The sequence below is a fragment of the Rosa chinensis genome, chromosome 6 (genome assembly GCF_002994745.2).
Source record: "Rosa chinensis cultivar Old Blush chromosome 6, RchiOBHm-V2, whole genome shotgun sequence".
In the NCBI taxonomy this organism is placed as follows: domain Eukaryota; kingdom Viridiplantae; phylum Streptophyta; class Magnoliopsida; order Rosales; family Rosaceae; genus Rosa; species Rosa chinensis.
This window is the reverse complement of record NC_037093.1, coordinates 43692478-43707010: the sequence shown is the minus strand read 5'-3', so window position 1 is coordinate 43707010 and position 14533 is coordinate 43692478. Positions and strand designations below refer to the sequence as shown.

The following is a 14533-nucleotide window of genomic DNA, read 5'->3' as shown; positions in this document are numbered from 1 at the left end:
TATATATATATATATATTATTGTTGTGCAGATACTGACTTCATTTATATATATTATTGTTCTGCAACACTGACTTCATTTATATATATTATTGTTCTGCAACACTGACTTCATTTATATATATTTGTATAGGACCAAAAGCATATAAATAACAATCATCAAAAGAAACTCTAGAAACAAAAACATACAGCCGATAGAAAACATAGAGGTCATGCTTAAGATATAGTCATATATTCACAGGTACCTAATGATCTGATATGCCCTTGATACCAGTTAGATTTTAAACATATATTCATACCTAATTATTTGGAATCCCCTCAAGGCCTCAATAAGTGGGATCGAGAGTCAATAATACTTGATCTGCAACCAAAATATTCAATTACTAACAGCAACCTAAATAAGTTTTTCATCCTTAAAGCACTAAATGGTACTTTTATGGACACAGGACATCCAGTAGTAGAGTTAATTCCATTACTATAAAGATCCTGGCAAAGGATTACAGAAGCACTAACCCCCTTGGGCTTAAAAACTTCATGCATACAAACTCCAATAACAAAAGCAATTCAAGTTGAGATAACATAGATTGTGTTTTCAGTATATTTCACTTAACAAAGTGGAGGATTACAGAGCAACTATGACTCTACTTTGCATATCATTAGAAACCTCATACCAAACTACTTACAATGAAGAGGAAATTAAGACATTACAGTACTGTTTTGCTTTGGTATCATAAAATGGCCTAGCACCAAAGTTGGTAAGAATAATTTGATTAGTTTGTTGAGGTCATAATATCAAAATAACAGTCATAATTAATATGTGCTTCCTTATTCCATAGAAGCAACAAAGTGAAACGCCGGATGCAATATCAAGGTCTGATGTTTGGCTTCGTGCGTATGAAGCAAAACAAAAGAAAGGGTCAACTGAGGAAGCTGTGGATTCAGAAATAGTGGTAACAATGCAAGCATCTATAGTTAAATATTTTATTTCAAAATATATAATATATATACATACTGGTCTAGCACATTATTACTTCCAGCTTGGTCTAGCACATTATTACTTCCAGCTCAATTATGTCTTAGCCTTTGAATTACATAAATCTTCTAGCACTCTATACTTATATATTTAGTTATGGATTCTTTATATATGTAGAAACAAGTGAAAAAGTACAAGGAAGAAGAAGAAACATTTTCTGGACCGTCTTCTATAAAGAATGATGCTGTTGCAAAAGTACTTGGTCCAGATCCCCGAGGACGAGTAAGAGGGTATGGGTTCGGTGCGCTACCTTCTAAAGTTGATGCTCAACTACATGTAAGTAACAAGGTCACAATGTTAGAGAATGCTCTTGCTGCTCAAACACAAGTGGTAGACAAATTGCAAGAGATGGTGAGAGGCCTTTGTGCTCGGCTAGACCAAGGAGGAATTAACAATGTAAGTTTTCACTTACATTAGTTGATGCTAATACAGTACATATCTCACCTCTTTTTGATACATTTAGTTAGATTATTGACTGTTTTTTTTTTTTTTTTGGATTTCACTAAAGGAACACACTAGTGCACAACAATCTGTTACTGAGATTGGAAATAGAAAACGTAAAGAAAATCCAACTGTTAGAAGTACTGGTAGTGATATAGCACAGAGCAAACAGAAAGATGCAAGTGTTAGAAGTTCTTATAATGAGACAGAAAATGGCAGGCCAATTCAGCAAAGTTTTAATGGAAAGAAGCAACAAGATAACCCCAAAAAGGTCCAGAAGACAGGTTTGGGGAAACAAGTACAGTTGTTAAGTCGGTTTGCTAAAGAAGAAGTAGTTGTTGCAAGTGCTAGAATTATATCAAAAGATCCAGAAGTTGAGGTGCATCATGTGCCTCTTGGCCATGATTGTTGGAAAGTATCGGTGCATGAAGTTTTTCATGATATAGCCTTGTATCGCCCAACAAGCGAGTTTAGTAAACTTTATGCATCCACAGGAAGTATGATTGCATGGCCTATCAAGTACATCAAAGTGAATTAGGCATTTTGGAGGTAATTGCTTCTATTTTCTTATGATACATTAATTGCTAAATTAGAACTTTAGCTGCATGTTTTTTCCTTGAATGAAAAACAATATGACAGGCTACATTTCATTGCTCTTTTTGTGTTTGTTTTGGTTGTGCAGGTAAAAATTGGCACCATGCATGGTATGAAGATGTTCAAAAGGTCAAACCATGGATCACCATAGATTTATCTTTTGCAATGAACAAAGACAATTCTAATCTAAGATGCTCTCTAGTAATCTAGAATGTTTTCTATTTTGGTATGCATTGTGATGATAATTTGTTGGTATTAAGTTGTTTCAATTCTATACAGTATTGAATTGCTATTGGCAATTAATTTACATTTTGCAATTTCATACTTCCAGTTTATTATCTACATTCTTATCTCAAAGGTTTGTGTAGTTTTATTTAGATTTTGAAATGGTATTGCAAAATTTACAGGAAAAAAAAATTCGGCGCAAATATTACCCGCCACAAATTTTCAAAAACATTTATGTAAACAGGACCACATTTACGGCCTGCTTGCTAGTCAATCACGGCGTGTTTTTAAGATCAGTTACGACGTGCTTCTGATGTCAATTACGGCGTGCTTTTGATGTCAATTACGGCATACTTTTATATTTCAAAATCGAAATAAATAATTTATAGAACCCTTTTACGGCGCGCTATTTTTGTCTTTTACAGCGTGCTTCTAAGATCAATCACGGCGTGCTTCTGAGATCATTTACGGCGCACTTTTTTGGTCAATTACGGCGCGCTTTTATATTTCAAAATCGAAATTCAAATTCTCTGAAACTCTTTTACGGCGCTCTTATTTGCCTTTCACTGCGTGCAGGCGGGGTCTTTTACGGCTTTCTCTAAACACGCCGTAAAAGAGTTTTGTCTTTTACGACATGCCCATTTACGGCGCTTTTTTGTGTGCCGTAATTTGTCTTTTACGGCGTTCTTTGTGGGCCGTAAAAGACCATTTTTCTGGTAGTGCGACTCATCACTCGACGAGGATCCTTACGCTTGGATACCACCTTAGCCGTATACTGTGAGTGGACGTTTGATTTTAAATAATGCATGCAATTAAATTTTTCTAAATTAAGAATTTATCTAAATTATCCTTTTAATTATTAAGCATATTATCCGATTTTTTTTAAATATGGAATTATTTGTCGATTGGACTTCGGATTAGCAATTGTTATGCTCCATTTTAAACTCATCATTTAGAATGATTTTTGATGAATTGTTTTCCGAGGTGATTTTCGAAATTGAAAGCAAAATTTATTAGTAGATTTTGAGTTTCCCAAGAAATCTTCGAAAATGGGATTTTCGTTGGGATTTATGGATTTACTTTAACCTCACATATTGGTTTGTGAATTGAGAATATTTTTGGGTGTGCGGGGTCACACCATTGGCTTCTATATTTTCTTCTTGTGAGATATTGAGGAACCCTTCTGTTTTCGATTTTCATGATTTTAACCCACCATACCTGGGTCGTCATATTTATTACTAGCTAGCCTATTAGTACTCCTCTCCGCTTATTATGTGTTTGTGGGTGAGTAGAGCAGAGCATGGGATGCTCAAGAGTGTGGGACACTCCGACCCGAGCCTGGGAGGCTCCCATTTTATCGTATGGTGATAATGCTTTCCCCATATTCTTTATTTATCTTTGACTAGCGGGGCTGGTCCGGTTTTCACTTATCCAGCGGGACTGGCTTGGTTTTACAAGATGCTTGATTTTAAGATAATTGTCTTTACCCTTATTGCATGCATTGGATTTTCAAAGGGATAAATGTGGGAAAGTATAACTCCTTTTTATTTTGCAATTACTTATTTTTGTCCACTCACACTAATGTTTTTATGTACTTTCCCCTGGGCCCTTCGGTTTCAAATGCCCAGTCTACAGAGTAGCTGGTTTAGCATAGTAGGATTCGGGGCATAGCATCTGCTGCTGTTGTTTTCATTGTATGTTAACTGTTGAACCTACGTGTGTTTTTATTTTCTTTTTCCTCTTTTAGATTGCTCTGATAACCTGTGGGTTAAGTATCTTAAAGTTTGGAAGTTACTTTGGTGTAATTAAGAATATGTTATTTTCGGATTTCAGTTACTTATTGTGGAGTTGTTGTGTTTCGAGGAGCAGGGTGGGTCCAGAAGAATAAGGATGGTTTTTTTAGAAGTGTGAATGTAATTCTACAGGTTTTGGGTAGTTTATTTTTAGGGGTGACTCTGCTGAATTTTCGGTAGAGTTATTTCCTAAGGTGGGCCCCACAGGGCCACCTCTGATTTCAGGATGAAATTCGGGGTGGGTCGTGTCAATGGTCACTGATCAGAGGGGCATAAATTGCTCGAAATCCTATGTTAGGGTTTCAGAATGGCATTCACATTAAGATCTCTGATCTCTGAGAAGACAAACTGAAATTACTTATTTGCTTCATTAATAATATTGAACTGATCAAACAGTTTCTCTATATGAATTTCATATTCATAATTATTTCATATATTCCAAAATTCTAGGTTAAACTCTCCATACTCCAGGTCTATCCGATCAATTTCTTAACTCCATGTACAGATGTTTTATCTCAAGAAAACGACAGTTATATATTTTGTGTCCCGGTGCGGCGGTGTGGGATTACTTTATAGTTGCATCTTTTTGAAACAAATCCTCCATATCAACAAATCCTCCAAATCCTCCATATAATCTGGAATTCTGGATCAGAAAAATGTGAATAAGATTGAAGAATCAGCACGTTGCGGCATGATCTCACTCGTCAATAAGTAATCTGAATTATTGTCACGCGGCAACACGTAACTTTGGCTGATTGATCATCACTCATTACCACTCCAAATGTGACCGAAGCCATTACTTTTATTAGTGAATTATTATCATCAGCAACCTGAATTCATGGCAGATCTGCTTTGCCTTTCTGTCATACACATAACCATGGTCTGTTTTTCGAACCCGACTCCAGAGTGATGCACATGAACATCATTTCTTAATATTTGACCCCAAAAGGGATAATATTCTGAATCACAATGACGATTTTGCTTTATTCCTAAGAAGTATTATAAATTTGGTTGCGTTTTTCATGTTAACCATATAAAATTCTTCTGCCCTGTTATGGAAACAAATGTTGTTAAACTTCAAACAGTAATTTCTCTGTTCATACGACCGTTACAAACTTTGAGGTCGCAGTGAAGAATATTCTAGTCAATTAAACAGATAATATTCTTCAGTTTCTATAATCTACTGTTGGGTTCACATTACAGAGAGGAGAGCTAACCAACAATCTTCGAAACTTGACTAGCACTTTCTAAAGCAGCCACTGTTTTTGAATTTCATGTCTCAACAAGACAGAAGTCCTAAACGAATTCGGATTTGCTCAATAGAAATTAACATCTTCAAGTTATGTCACATCACAGTAGTAATTATTAATTAATTAATACCACTGTGACTGATTCGTAAGTCATTAAGTGTTAGGCTAAAGAGTGTGTGTGAGCTATACTCAGAATATGTTTCAAGTTCTCATAATTGAGTGTGAGCCATCTTCGGACAAGTGTCAAGTTTTCATAGTTTTTGATATTAAATTGGACAGGTTAATTTGATTAAAGTTCAAAATATAGATTTTATATTGATTGTAGTCCGGATGAATTTTTTTGTTAATCGCGGTCCTATGACTCAGCTGCCATATTTGATTTATTTCCTTTTCTATCTTGCTGACCCAACACTTAAATTTTTCATTCCTAATATACCCTTATTTAATAGGGTTTTTATCAATTTAACCCATTTCTAGAGATTTGTTTTCCACTTACCCCATTAAGTTTTTTTAATTCCCTCTTACCCAAAACACTCTAAGGAGGTCTTCCCTAATACCACATTAAGGGGGGTGTATTCAATTCAGATTTTAAAAGACTTTGTTTGAGTTTTTATAATCCATGGATTTACTTAATCCACAGATTGTTTAAATTCTATATGGACTCTGATTGATTTTAATGGATTGATTTACTAGTATTTGTTTAGATTTTACAAATCCTAGCTTATGATGTTTTTGGTAGGTTAATTTTTTTTTCTTCTTCTTCTTCTTTAATTAAGCAATGGATGTATAGATCCAACTATAATGCTATATCAATGACAAGAAAGTATGGCAATCTACCATTCTTTATGTTGTGTATAATGATATATGAACAATAAGAGAAAACTAACAAGCCAAAATGTTACACAAAAAATAAAGTAGTAAACTAATGACATAATTTATTTCATATCTAATTTACAAAAGAATCATGTGTGTATATATGTATCATCTTAATAATACCATTGAAAGTGAGCTTTATTAGCTAGAAGGATTAAGGCTTCTAGAGCTATAGTGATAAAAATAAAATAAAAAATTATTAGATGAGAGTAGAGGCAAATGAAGATAGTGGGAAAATAAGTCTAAGACAAAATGGATGAGTGTCATCTGTTGAGTAATGCCTTTTTTTTTGGATGAAGAGGTTTTTTATTTTTTGAGTAAGAAAGAATCCATCAAAATCTTTTGGGAAGTGGTTGGATTGTTTTTGAGTTTCGATATGTATAAAAAGCACTATAAAATCCCCAAAATCCAGCATTTAATGAAATCCTTAAAAATCCGTATACTTTTGAATATCAGCGGATTTGAATGGATAATTTTAAATCTTAATTGAATACATCAAGATTTTAAAGGACTGTTTAAAATCTCAATTGAATACCCATAGACTTCTAAAATACAAAAAAATCTTGTAGACTCTTAATTGAATACACCCCCCTAAGATTTTTTTATTTTATTTTTTTATTTTTTTGTAATACCATTTCCCTAATACTGTGGTCTCTCCCTCACATTTTACCCCATTAGTGCGTGGTTAAACTTTTACCTTTATTTTAGACATATATGGTGAAAAACTTACCTCTTTATGAGGTGAAAATAATTATACCTCTATATAAGGTTAAACATTCTAGTTTGCATATTATTTTTATGTTGATTTCGTGTTTTATAATTATATGTACCTTGTAGTTAGGTTGATTTATAATTATATGTACCTTGTACCCTAAAGCACTTTCTACCCTTTGGTTAGGTTTATACTAGAATACCTTTTTTTCTCTTTGTGAAGTGAAAATATATGCCTTTGCATGAGGTAAAACACTTATGCTTGCATACTTTTTGGTTAAATTAATTTTAAATTCTTTAATTATACCTCGTGGTTAGGTTGACTTGATGTTTTAAGTTTTATATTGTTTAGTTATGTTCATTTTATATTTATTCATAATTTTTGGAATGATTATGTATAATTAATAATTTAAATTTCAATATTTGAAAAATTAAAAATAATAATAATGAAAATTTCGCAAAATCAGGTAATTTAAATTTGTTTCTTTTCTTGACCTAAAGGGGCAAATTGGACATAACAAATAGTCACTGGACCGCAATTAACAAAAAAAAAGTGACCGGACTGCATCCATTAGAGCAAATGCACCGCACTGATCTTGGACGTCCAAGACCAGCCAAAATGGCAAAAAATGACAACGCTGCAATGCACCGCAAACTTGTTGGACGATCAGATGCCTTCCCGACCAAGCCCAATGGCAAGTCTTGGACTTTGACTTGGTCGACCAAAATGGCACATGGGCCTCACATGGAAGGTGACGTAGAGTAATGCATGTTGATCACTTTTGTCTTGTAGTTAAACATGGTGGGATTAAATATGTTTGTATCAACTACTTTTGTTCCAATGGCTATATCTGGGGCTGCTTTTGTACCATTGGATTACATCTATAAAAAAACAACCATTGGATTAAATAGTGGATGATTGAGAGGCATTGACCTTACTTATTTGGGGTGCATGAAAAAATTAGGAGGCAAAGGCAATATTAGTGAATAGTGCTCAAATGGGAGGCAAGACCTTGCCTTTTGCCTTTGCCTAGACTCTTGGGGTGCATTTGCTCTTATTGAACTACGAAATTGGACCTTGATTTAAATTCCTCTAAAAATAAAAGCTGTTTTGGATTTGTTTTCTTCCATGTATATCCCTGAGTCTAATCATTTCCCGTATCTCTCTCTACCACCGAACCATCAGCATAACTCAGCAACTCGACTCGCCCTGAGTCAAGCAACATAGATGAACCAGAGTCTTAGTGCTCCAAAACGACTTACTCTTTCTCCGATTTTCCACCAGCTCAAGCAATGTCTACCGTTTGATGTTTTTTTTCTTCATATGCTTTGCTGGATCAGTGAAGTTAAAGACAACGCAAGTCCAGCTTCTTGATAAACGATATCTACTTTTCAGAGCCTGGCACATCCCTAAATCAGGCCCAGCCTTGCCCAAGGACAGCCTTGGCGATAGCCCAGGGCCCAAGGGAAGGTAGGGCACAATTTTTTTGAATACAAGGTTTTATATATATATATATATATATATATATATATATATATATATATATATGCTAGGGAACGTGAAAAAAAAAATAAAAAAAAAACTTTTATTTCAGAAGCCTAGACGATGACGAAGTGGTGTTAGCTCAGTGGTTAGAGCACCCGCTACCTATGTACGAAGTCATGGGTTCGAGTCACCATGGGGGCAGGAGTGAAACCCTTTGATCCTCTTTCTATTTTAAAAAGAAGAAAAAAAAAAAAAGAAGCCTAGACGATACTAGCTACGTGTTTTCTTCTTCTTCAACTCTTCGAGTCATCAAGAACTGTAAAAAGTCATGCAACATTATAGCAGATTCTTTCACTCTCTTCAAAACTTTGAAATCAAACAAATTTCTCTTTAAATTTGGGGTTTTTATGGTTAGTAAATCCCTCAATTCACTTGCATCATTTGTCATTTTCAATATTTCCCCTATCTTCTTTTCATCTCCCAATAATCTTTCTCCTCTCTATTTTTCTGTTTTTCTATGGTGAGTAGACATATTTTTGGACATTCGATGATGCAGGTTGAGGTATAGTCGTATAGATCAAAATAGATATTTGGTGTTCTTTATTTTTGAAATTTTAGATTTTAGAAATTTTGTTTCTTGTTTTTGTGGTTTCGTTGATTATTCTAAAAACCTGTCATTAGTTTATAATTTTTCAAAGTCGAATTAATCTCAGAATCATCAACAAAAAAAAAATCTCAGGACCGACCTAGGCACTAAAAAAGATTTCACCCTCGGCATCAAGAACCTCAAAACCGGCCCTGCCCTAAATGCTGGCGACGCTTCTTAAGAAGCAGTAACAGAATTACCATTCAGCTTCGAATTTATAACTAGGGGGGAGCTATTGGTTCCACCACGATTTGCCAAACGCGAAGCACCATCGAGCTCTGAAAGAGGTACGTTCTTTGGGTTTTTTTGTCCCATCACTTGCTAAATCACTCTTTCTTGAACTGATTGAAGTATTGATGCACCCCCTAATTCACACTTCGAGGCCTTCCTTGAAATCTTACCAAGTATCTGCTTGATCATGACTTGATTAACAAAATGACCACAAACACAAATCTTGTCATAGTCAAAGTCAAAGTTGACACCAGCAGGCTCCTTCAAACCAAAACCCAATTCACACCTCAAATCAAAAGGTCAGACCCTAATACAAGCAACCCATTTAAAACCAATGAACAACATAATCCATCTTATTCGAAATTGAAAACCCAGATAGAGATACCCAATTCCATAAACTTAATCACAGAAGCAATAATCAAAGCAAGCACAAGTCTTGTTTTTGATGTATCATTCTCTCTCACCCCCTGAGTCCAACTCCAAAGCAGAAATATGAGGAGGTTTTGGAGTTGCCCAGTTATGCTGATGACTCGGAGGTCGGGGAAGACACGGGAACTAAATAGATTCAAGGATATATATGAAATAAAATAAATCTATAACACCCTTTATTGTTATTGTCTAATTTAATATTAAAAATTTATGAAAACTTGACACATGTCTTATTCACCTCACCTTTGAGTGCGAGTGTGAGCTTAACACTCCTCTAAGAGAAAATCTGAAAATGCACCATAAGAGGCGGATAGAGGTAAAAAGAACTAAAGAAAGAGATAATGCTTGGCTAAGGCTAGCTAAATCCACTAAGAAGATGGCACGTGTATAAAGTGGGATTTGAGCCAAAGCAATGAGGATTCAAATTTGCTCATCATTTTTATTTTATGATGATATCAACACCGTATTAAAACTTGCCACGTCATGTAGAATTAATTTAATACTTAAAATTTATTTTTTTAATAAAATATCATGATTAACTATAATTATATATTGAGTGGTGGTATCACCACTAAAGCATTGGTGGTGAGCAAATTTGAATTCAAACAATGAAGAGTAGAAAATAACTTCTCAGTCCCATCGATCAAAACGATGGCGTCACTGATCTTCAACACGGCAACTCTGAGCGGCGCGGCAGTTTTAAGAATAGAGGCGCCGCTGGTAACGAGGTTCGGAGAGATTTGGCAGAAGCACCACCCGATTCAGAAAACTATTTGAAAGGTCCAGAAAACATTTGAAAGCAAAGAAAACCAAATCCAGGGGACAGAGCCATCGAGGAGTGGCAAAACATCTGACTCTGAGATTTGAGTGGGAGATGCAGACCCTAGAACCAATACGACCCCGTTTCGCGAGGTGCCCCACAACCTTTCGAGCATTCTCTTCTTCTTCAGAGTACTCCAACCAGTCCGTGGTGGCCTCCCTTCTTTCAAGGCACTCTATCTCTTTTTCTCCCTCTCTCTCACTTTACTCTTCATTAAGTTCCTAGTTTGAGGGCTGCCGCACCGCCCTTTTTCTCAAAAAACAAAAAAAAAAAGGTTTCTAGCTATTATCATACACGTGTCACTTTCTTACTGGATTTGGTCAGCCTTGGCCAAGTATTATCCAAAAAAAAAAAAAGAGTCTGGCTTCTCAATTATGCATTACTACTTACCCATTTTTCCTTTACCTCTCACTTTCCAATTCAGCCAAATAAAGGGTTGGCATGTTATTAGACAAAAAACTTACATACACGTGAAAGCCAATCCGTGTCCAAAATTGGACCAGGTAAGCGTCCAAGACCTGCCGGTGGTCCTGGTCGGGAAGGCTACAAGTCGTGAAAAACTTTGGCGGTGCATCCCATCATTTTTCCTTAACAAAAAATAAAAAACAAAAAAACCACCGAGTTTCCATTTCACTTTCTTCTAAAAATTTGATCAGCATATAGTGCCATGTCGGGTCAAACTCTCCATCATCTTTCTTTGGCGGGGTGGTATGTATTGCCACGTAAAAGATTCTGTATATCGATCAAGATACATTAATAAATAATGTAATCTATAAATACAAAGGCTTTATATGAAAAAGCATACAAATCAAGACTCATAGCAACAACTTAGATCATAATTGATGGGGAAGAAGGTGGCCATAATAGGAGCTGGGATCAGTGGCCTTCTTGCCTGCAAGTACACCCTTTCAAAGGGCTTTCAACCCATCGTGTTCGAATCCTCGAGCACCATCGGAGGGGTATGGACCAAAACTTTTGAGAGTACCAAGCTCCAAACTCCTAAAGCAGTCTACCAATTCTCAGATTTTCCATGGCCTTCTTCAGTGACAGAGGACTTTCCAAACCAGCATCAAGTTATGGATTACATCCAATCATACGCTCAACATTTCGACTTGCTCAGGCACATCAAATTCAATACCAAAGTGTGTGGTATAGAGTATGAAGGTCCATCTGAGGATGAGATGCAATTATGGAGTCTCTGGGCCGGCACCGGTGAGCCTTTCAGCTCGAAGGGGAAATGGAAAGTTACGCTAGAAGACAAACAAAGCCCTTCAACTGAGGTATGTACCACTTTATGTATTGTTAACTTTACTTGTAAGTTTTATTGATTTTTTTATTGTGAATATTATTGAGTTTTTTGTTGATCTTTAATTAATTATTATAGAGTAATATTCTTTTTGTGTTGAACGACCGTTCAATTTTAATCTGAGAAAAGTTTCTGAATCACTGTTCAAACATACTATGATGAAAAAGCCAATTTACTTGGCTCGTAGAAGATGATATGTTTTCAGACCGTCAATATTTTAGTTGCAGGCATGCAATGTTCTTAAACAAGCAAATTTACCATATAGTAAGATATAGTCGCATTGATCATTGAGTGTGAGTTCAAGCAGGTTTACTTGGTAGACTTTTTAGTCCTCTGCATTGGACGATTCAGTGGTATTCCAAACATTCCCAAATTTCCTCCGAACAAGGGTCCAGAAGAATTTCATGGCGAGGTCATACACTCGATGGAATATGCTTCCAAGGATTACGAAAGCGCCGCTGAATTTGTGAAAGGAAAGCAAGTAACAGTTGTTGGGTTTCAGAAATCTGCATTGGACATTGCAATGGAGTGCTCAAATGCAAATGGTATTGGAAATTTTCTTGTCATGCACATGCGCCGTAGATGTGCCACAAAATTAATGAGGTCAATTATTCATAGTTTGTAACTTTGTATATAAATTTCTCTTGATCCTTTCGTTGGTCAAATTTTGCAGGGGTAGAACATCCATGTACAGTGTTGTACAAGACAGAACACTGGAATGTTCCTGACTATCTCCCATGGGGTGTGCCTCTGGCGTACTTATACCTCAATCGCTTCTCGGAGCTTTTGGTTCATAAGCCGGGTGAAGGCCTCCTACTCAGTCTCCTTGCAACAATTCTTTCACCTCTGGTAAATCTTATATTCATAAGCTAGAATGATGCAGTTACATTTATAATGCTGACAATTATAATTGATTTGTAATTGGTTAAACAGAGATGGGCATTTTCAAAATTTGTTGAAACCTACATAGATAAGAAGCTTGGGTTATCCAAGTATGGAATGGTACCAAAGCATAGTTTCCTCCAAGAAATCAGTTCCTGTCTGATCTCAACCGTGCCTGAAAAATTCTATGACCGAGTCCAAGAAGGAAGCATTTTACTTAAGAAATCTCCCAAAAGCTTCGGCTTTTGCCAAGAAGGCATTTTGGTTGAAGGAGAAAACTCCCCTGTAAAGACAGATTTGGTCATATTGGCTACTGGATTTAGAGGTGATGAGAAGCTTAAAGACATCTTTGTGTCACCAACATTTCAAGACTACATAGCTGGATCACCCAAGTCCACTTTACCTCTCTACAGGTTAGTAAATTAGCTATATTCCTGCCATTTCCATATACAGGCCTGGAGCAAGTTTTGTGCCAAATATATACCTGACATGCTATTTTCCAAACTGAATTTGGGCTGCACAATGAAACAAGATTAGTTTAGTAAATTGTCTGAATTTTTAATCTAACAACATAGAAGGTTAGGAACTTTAGTATGTGTATTCATTTCTTATATCACTTGGATTTAAAGCCCTTAAATTACGGTAGTAGCTCATCAATATCAGCCTTATTTCAACCAGGGATGCAATAATGTAACAGCTATTTTCCCTCTTTTTATGGAGTGTGTAAGCTTGATTCACTTGGTAGTTTAATTGTATATATAGCCAATGTAAAGACTTTCATTTTCCTTTCAAAAAAAAAAAAAAAAAGACTTTCATTAGCTGTAGTAGCTCGTGGATATTACCCTTTTATTTTCGATTAGGGAATGCATCCATGGACGAATTCCACAACTAGCTGTAATTGGATTCTCCGAGAGTGTCTCAAACTTGTACACATCCGAGATGAGGTGCAGATGGCTAGCAGAGCTTCTTGGAGGCACATTCAAGGTACCAAGCATAAAAGACATGGAGAAAGATGTGAACCAATGGGATGAGTATGCCAAGCGATATTCCGGAAAATACTACCGCAGATCATGCATCGGAGCACTGCACATATGGTACAATGACCAATTGTGCAAGGATATGGGTTGGAATCCCAAAAGGAAGAAGGGACTTCTTGCTGAACTATTTGAGCCTTATGGCCCAACGGATTATATTTCCATTATAAGTAAATAAAAAACAAAATGAAAACATTTTTTGGTCAAAAACAAAACAAAAGCATTATTGTAATTGACTAAGTTTTATGAATGAATGTTTCTCATGTAATTGACCAACTGGGTTTTTCTCAATTTTCATTTCTGTAGTTGTTTTTTTTCTGACTTAATAGGGAGGTTTGGTTCGGTCCCCCTCCTGAGTTGCTATTTTCTTCTTCTAATAAATTTCAAGGATAGGGAGCTCCTACTCCTCTATTTAGCCTTTTAGCCTTCTCCTAAACATGAAAAATAAAACAAAAGAAATAAGAAAATGTTGAAGGAAAATCAAGTTTAGTGTGCCTTATCAAACTAGGAATAGGAATAGGAGAGAAGGTTCTAGATTTCCCAATCCTACACGGATTGGTATTCCTTGTAACATTAGATTATGCACTTTGTAATCCCTATATATAGGGCTCCTATTCTCTATAATGAAACACACTTCTCTCATCAATCTCTCTCAATACCAATATACTTAAACACGTTATCAGCACGACTCTAGCCACAAAAACAGAAAACCAAAAACCCTGAAAAGTTCTTCCCACCGAAATCTGCCGCAAGCCCCTGCAGCACCTAGTCCCTTGCTAGC

The 14533-nt window shown here is 35.9% G+C and overlaps 2 protein-coding genes across 2 annotated transcripts; both read left to right on the top strand.

The window, feature by feature from the left end:
• Positions 1-633: 633 nt before the first annotated feature.
• LOC112171389 lies at positions 634-2369 on the top strand. Its single transcript, XM_024308583.2, has 5 exons — positions 634-723; positions 835-948; positions 1149-1427; positions 1540-2021; positions 2155-2369. Exons 1-4 carry the CDS (start codon positions 634-636, stop codon positions 2008-2010), a joined length of 954 nt encoding a protein of 317 aa, XP_024164351.1. The 3' UTR covers positions 2011-2021; positions 2155-2369.
• Positions 2370-11001: 8632 nt separating this feature from the next.
• On the top strand, positions 11002-14065 carry LOC112173304 (probable flavin-containing monooxygenase 1). The gene is made up of 5 exons (XM_024310915.2): positions 11002-11810; positions 12144-12381; positions 12510-12685; positions 12770-13131; positions 13579-14065. Exons 1-5 carry the CDS (start codon positions 11373-11375, stop codon positions 13928-13930), a joined length of 1566 nt encoding a protein of 521 aa, XP_024166683.1. The 5' UTR covers positions 11002-11372; the 3' UTR covers positions 13931-14065.
• The last annotated feature ends 468 nt before the right edge of the window (positions 14066-14533 follow it).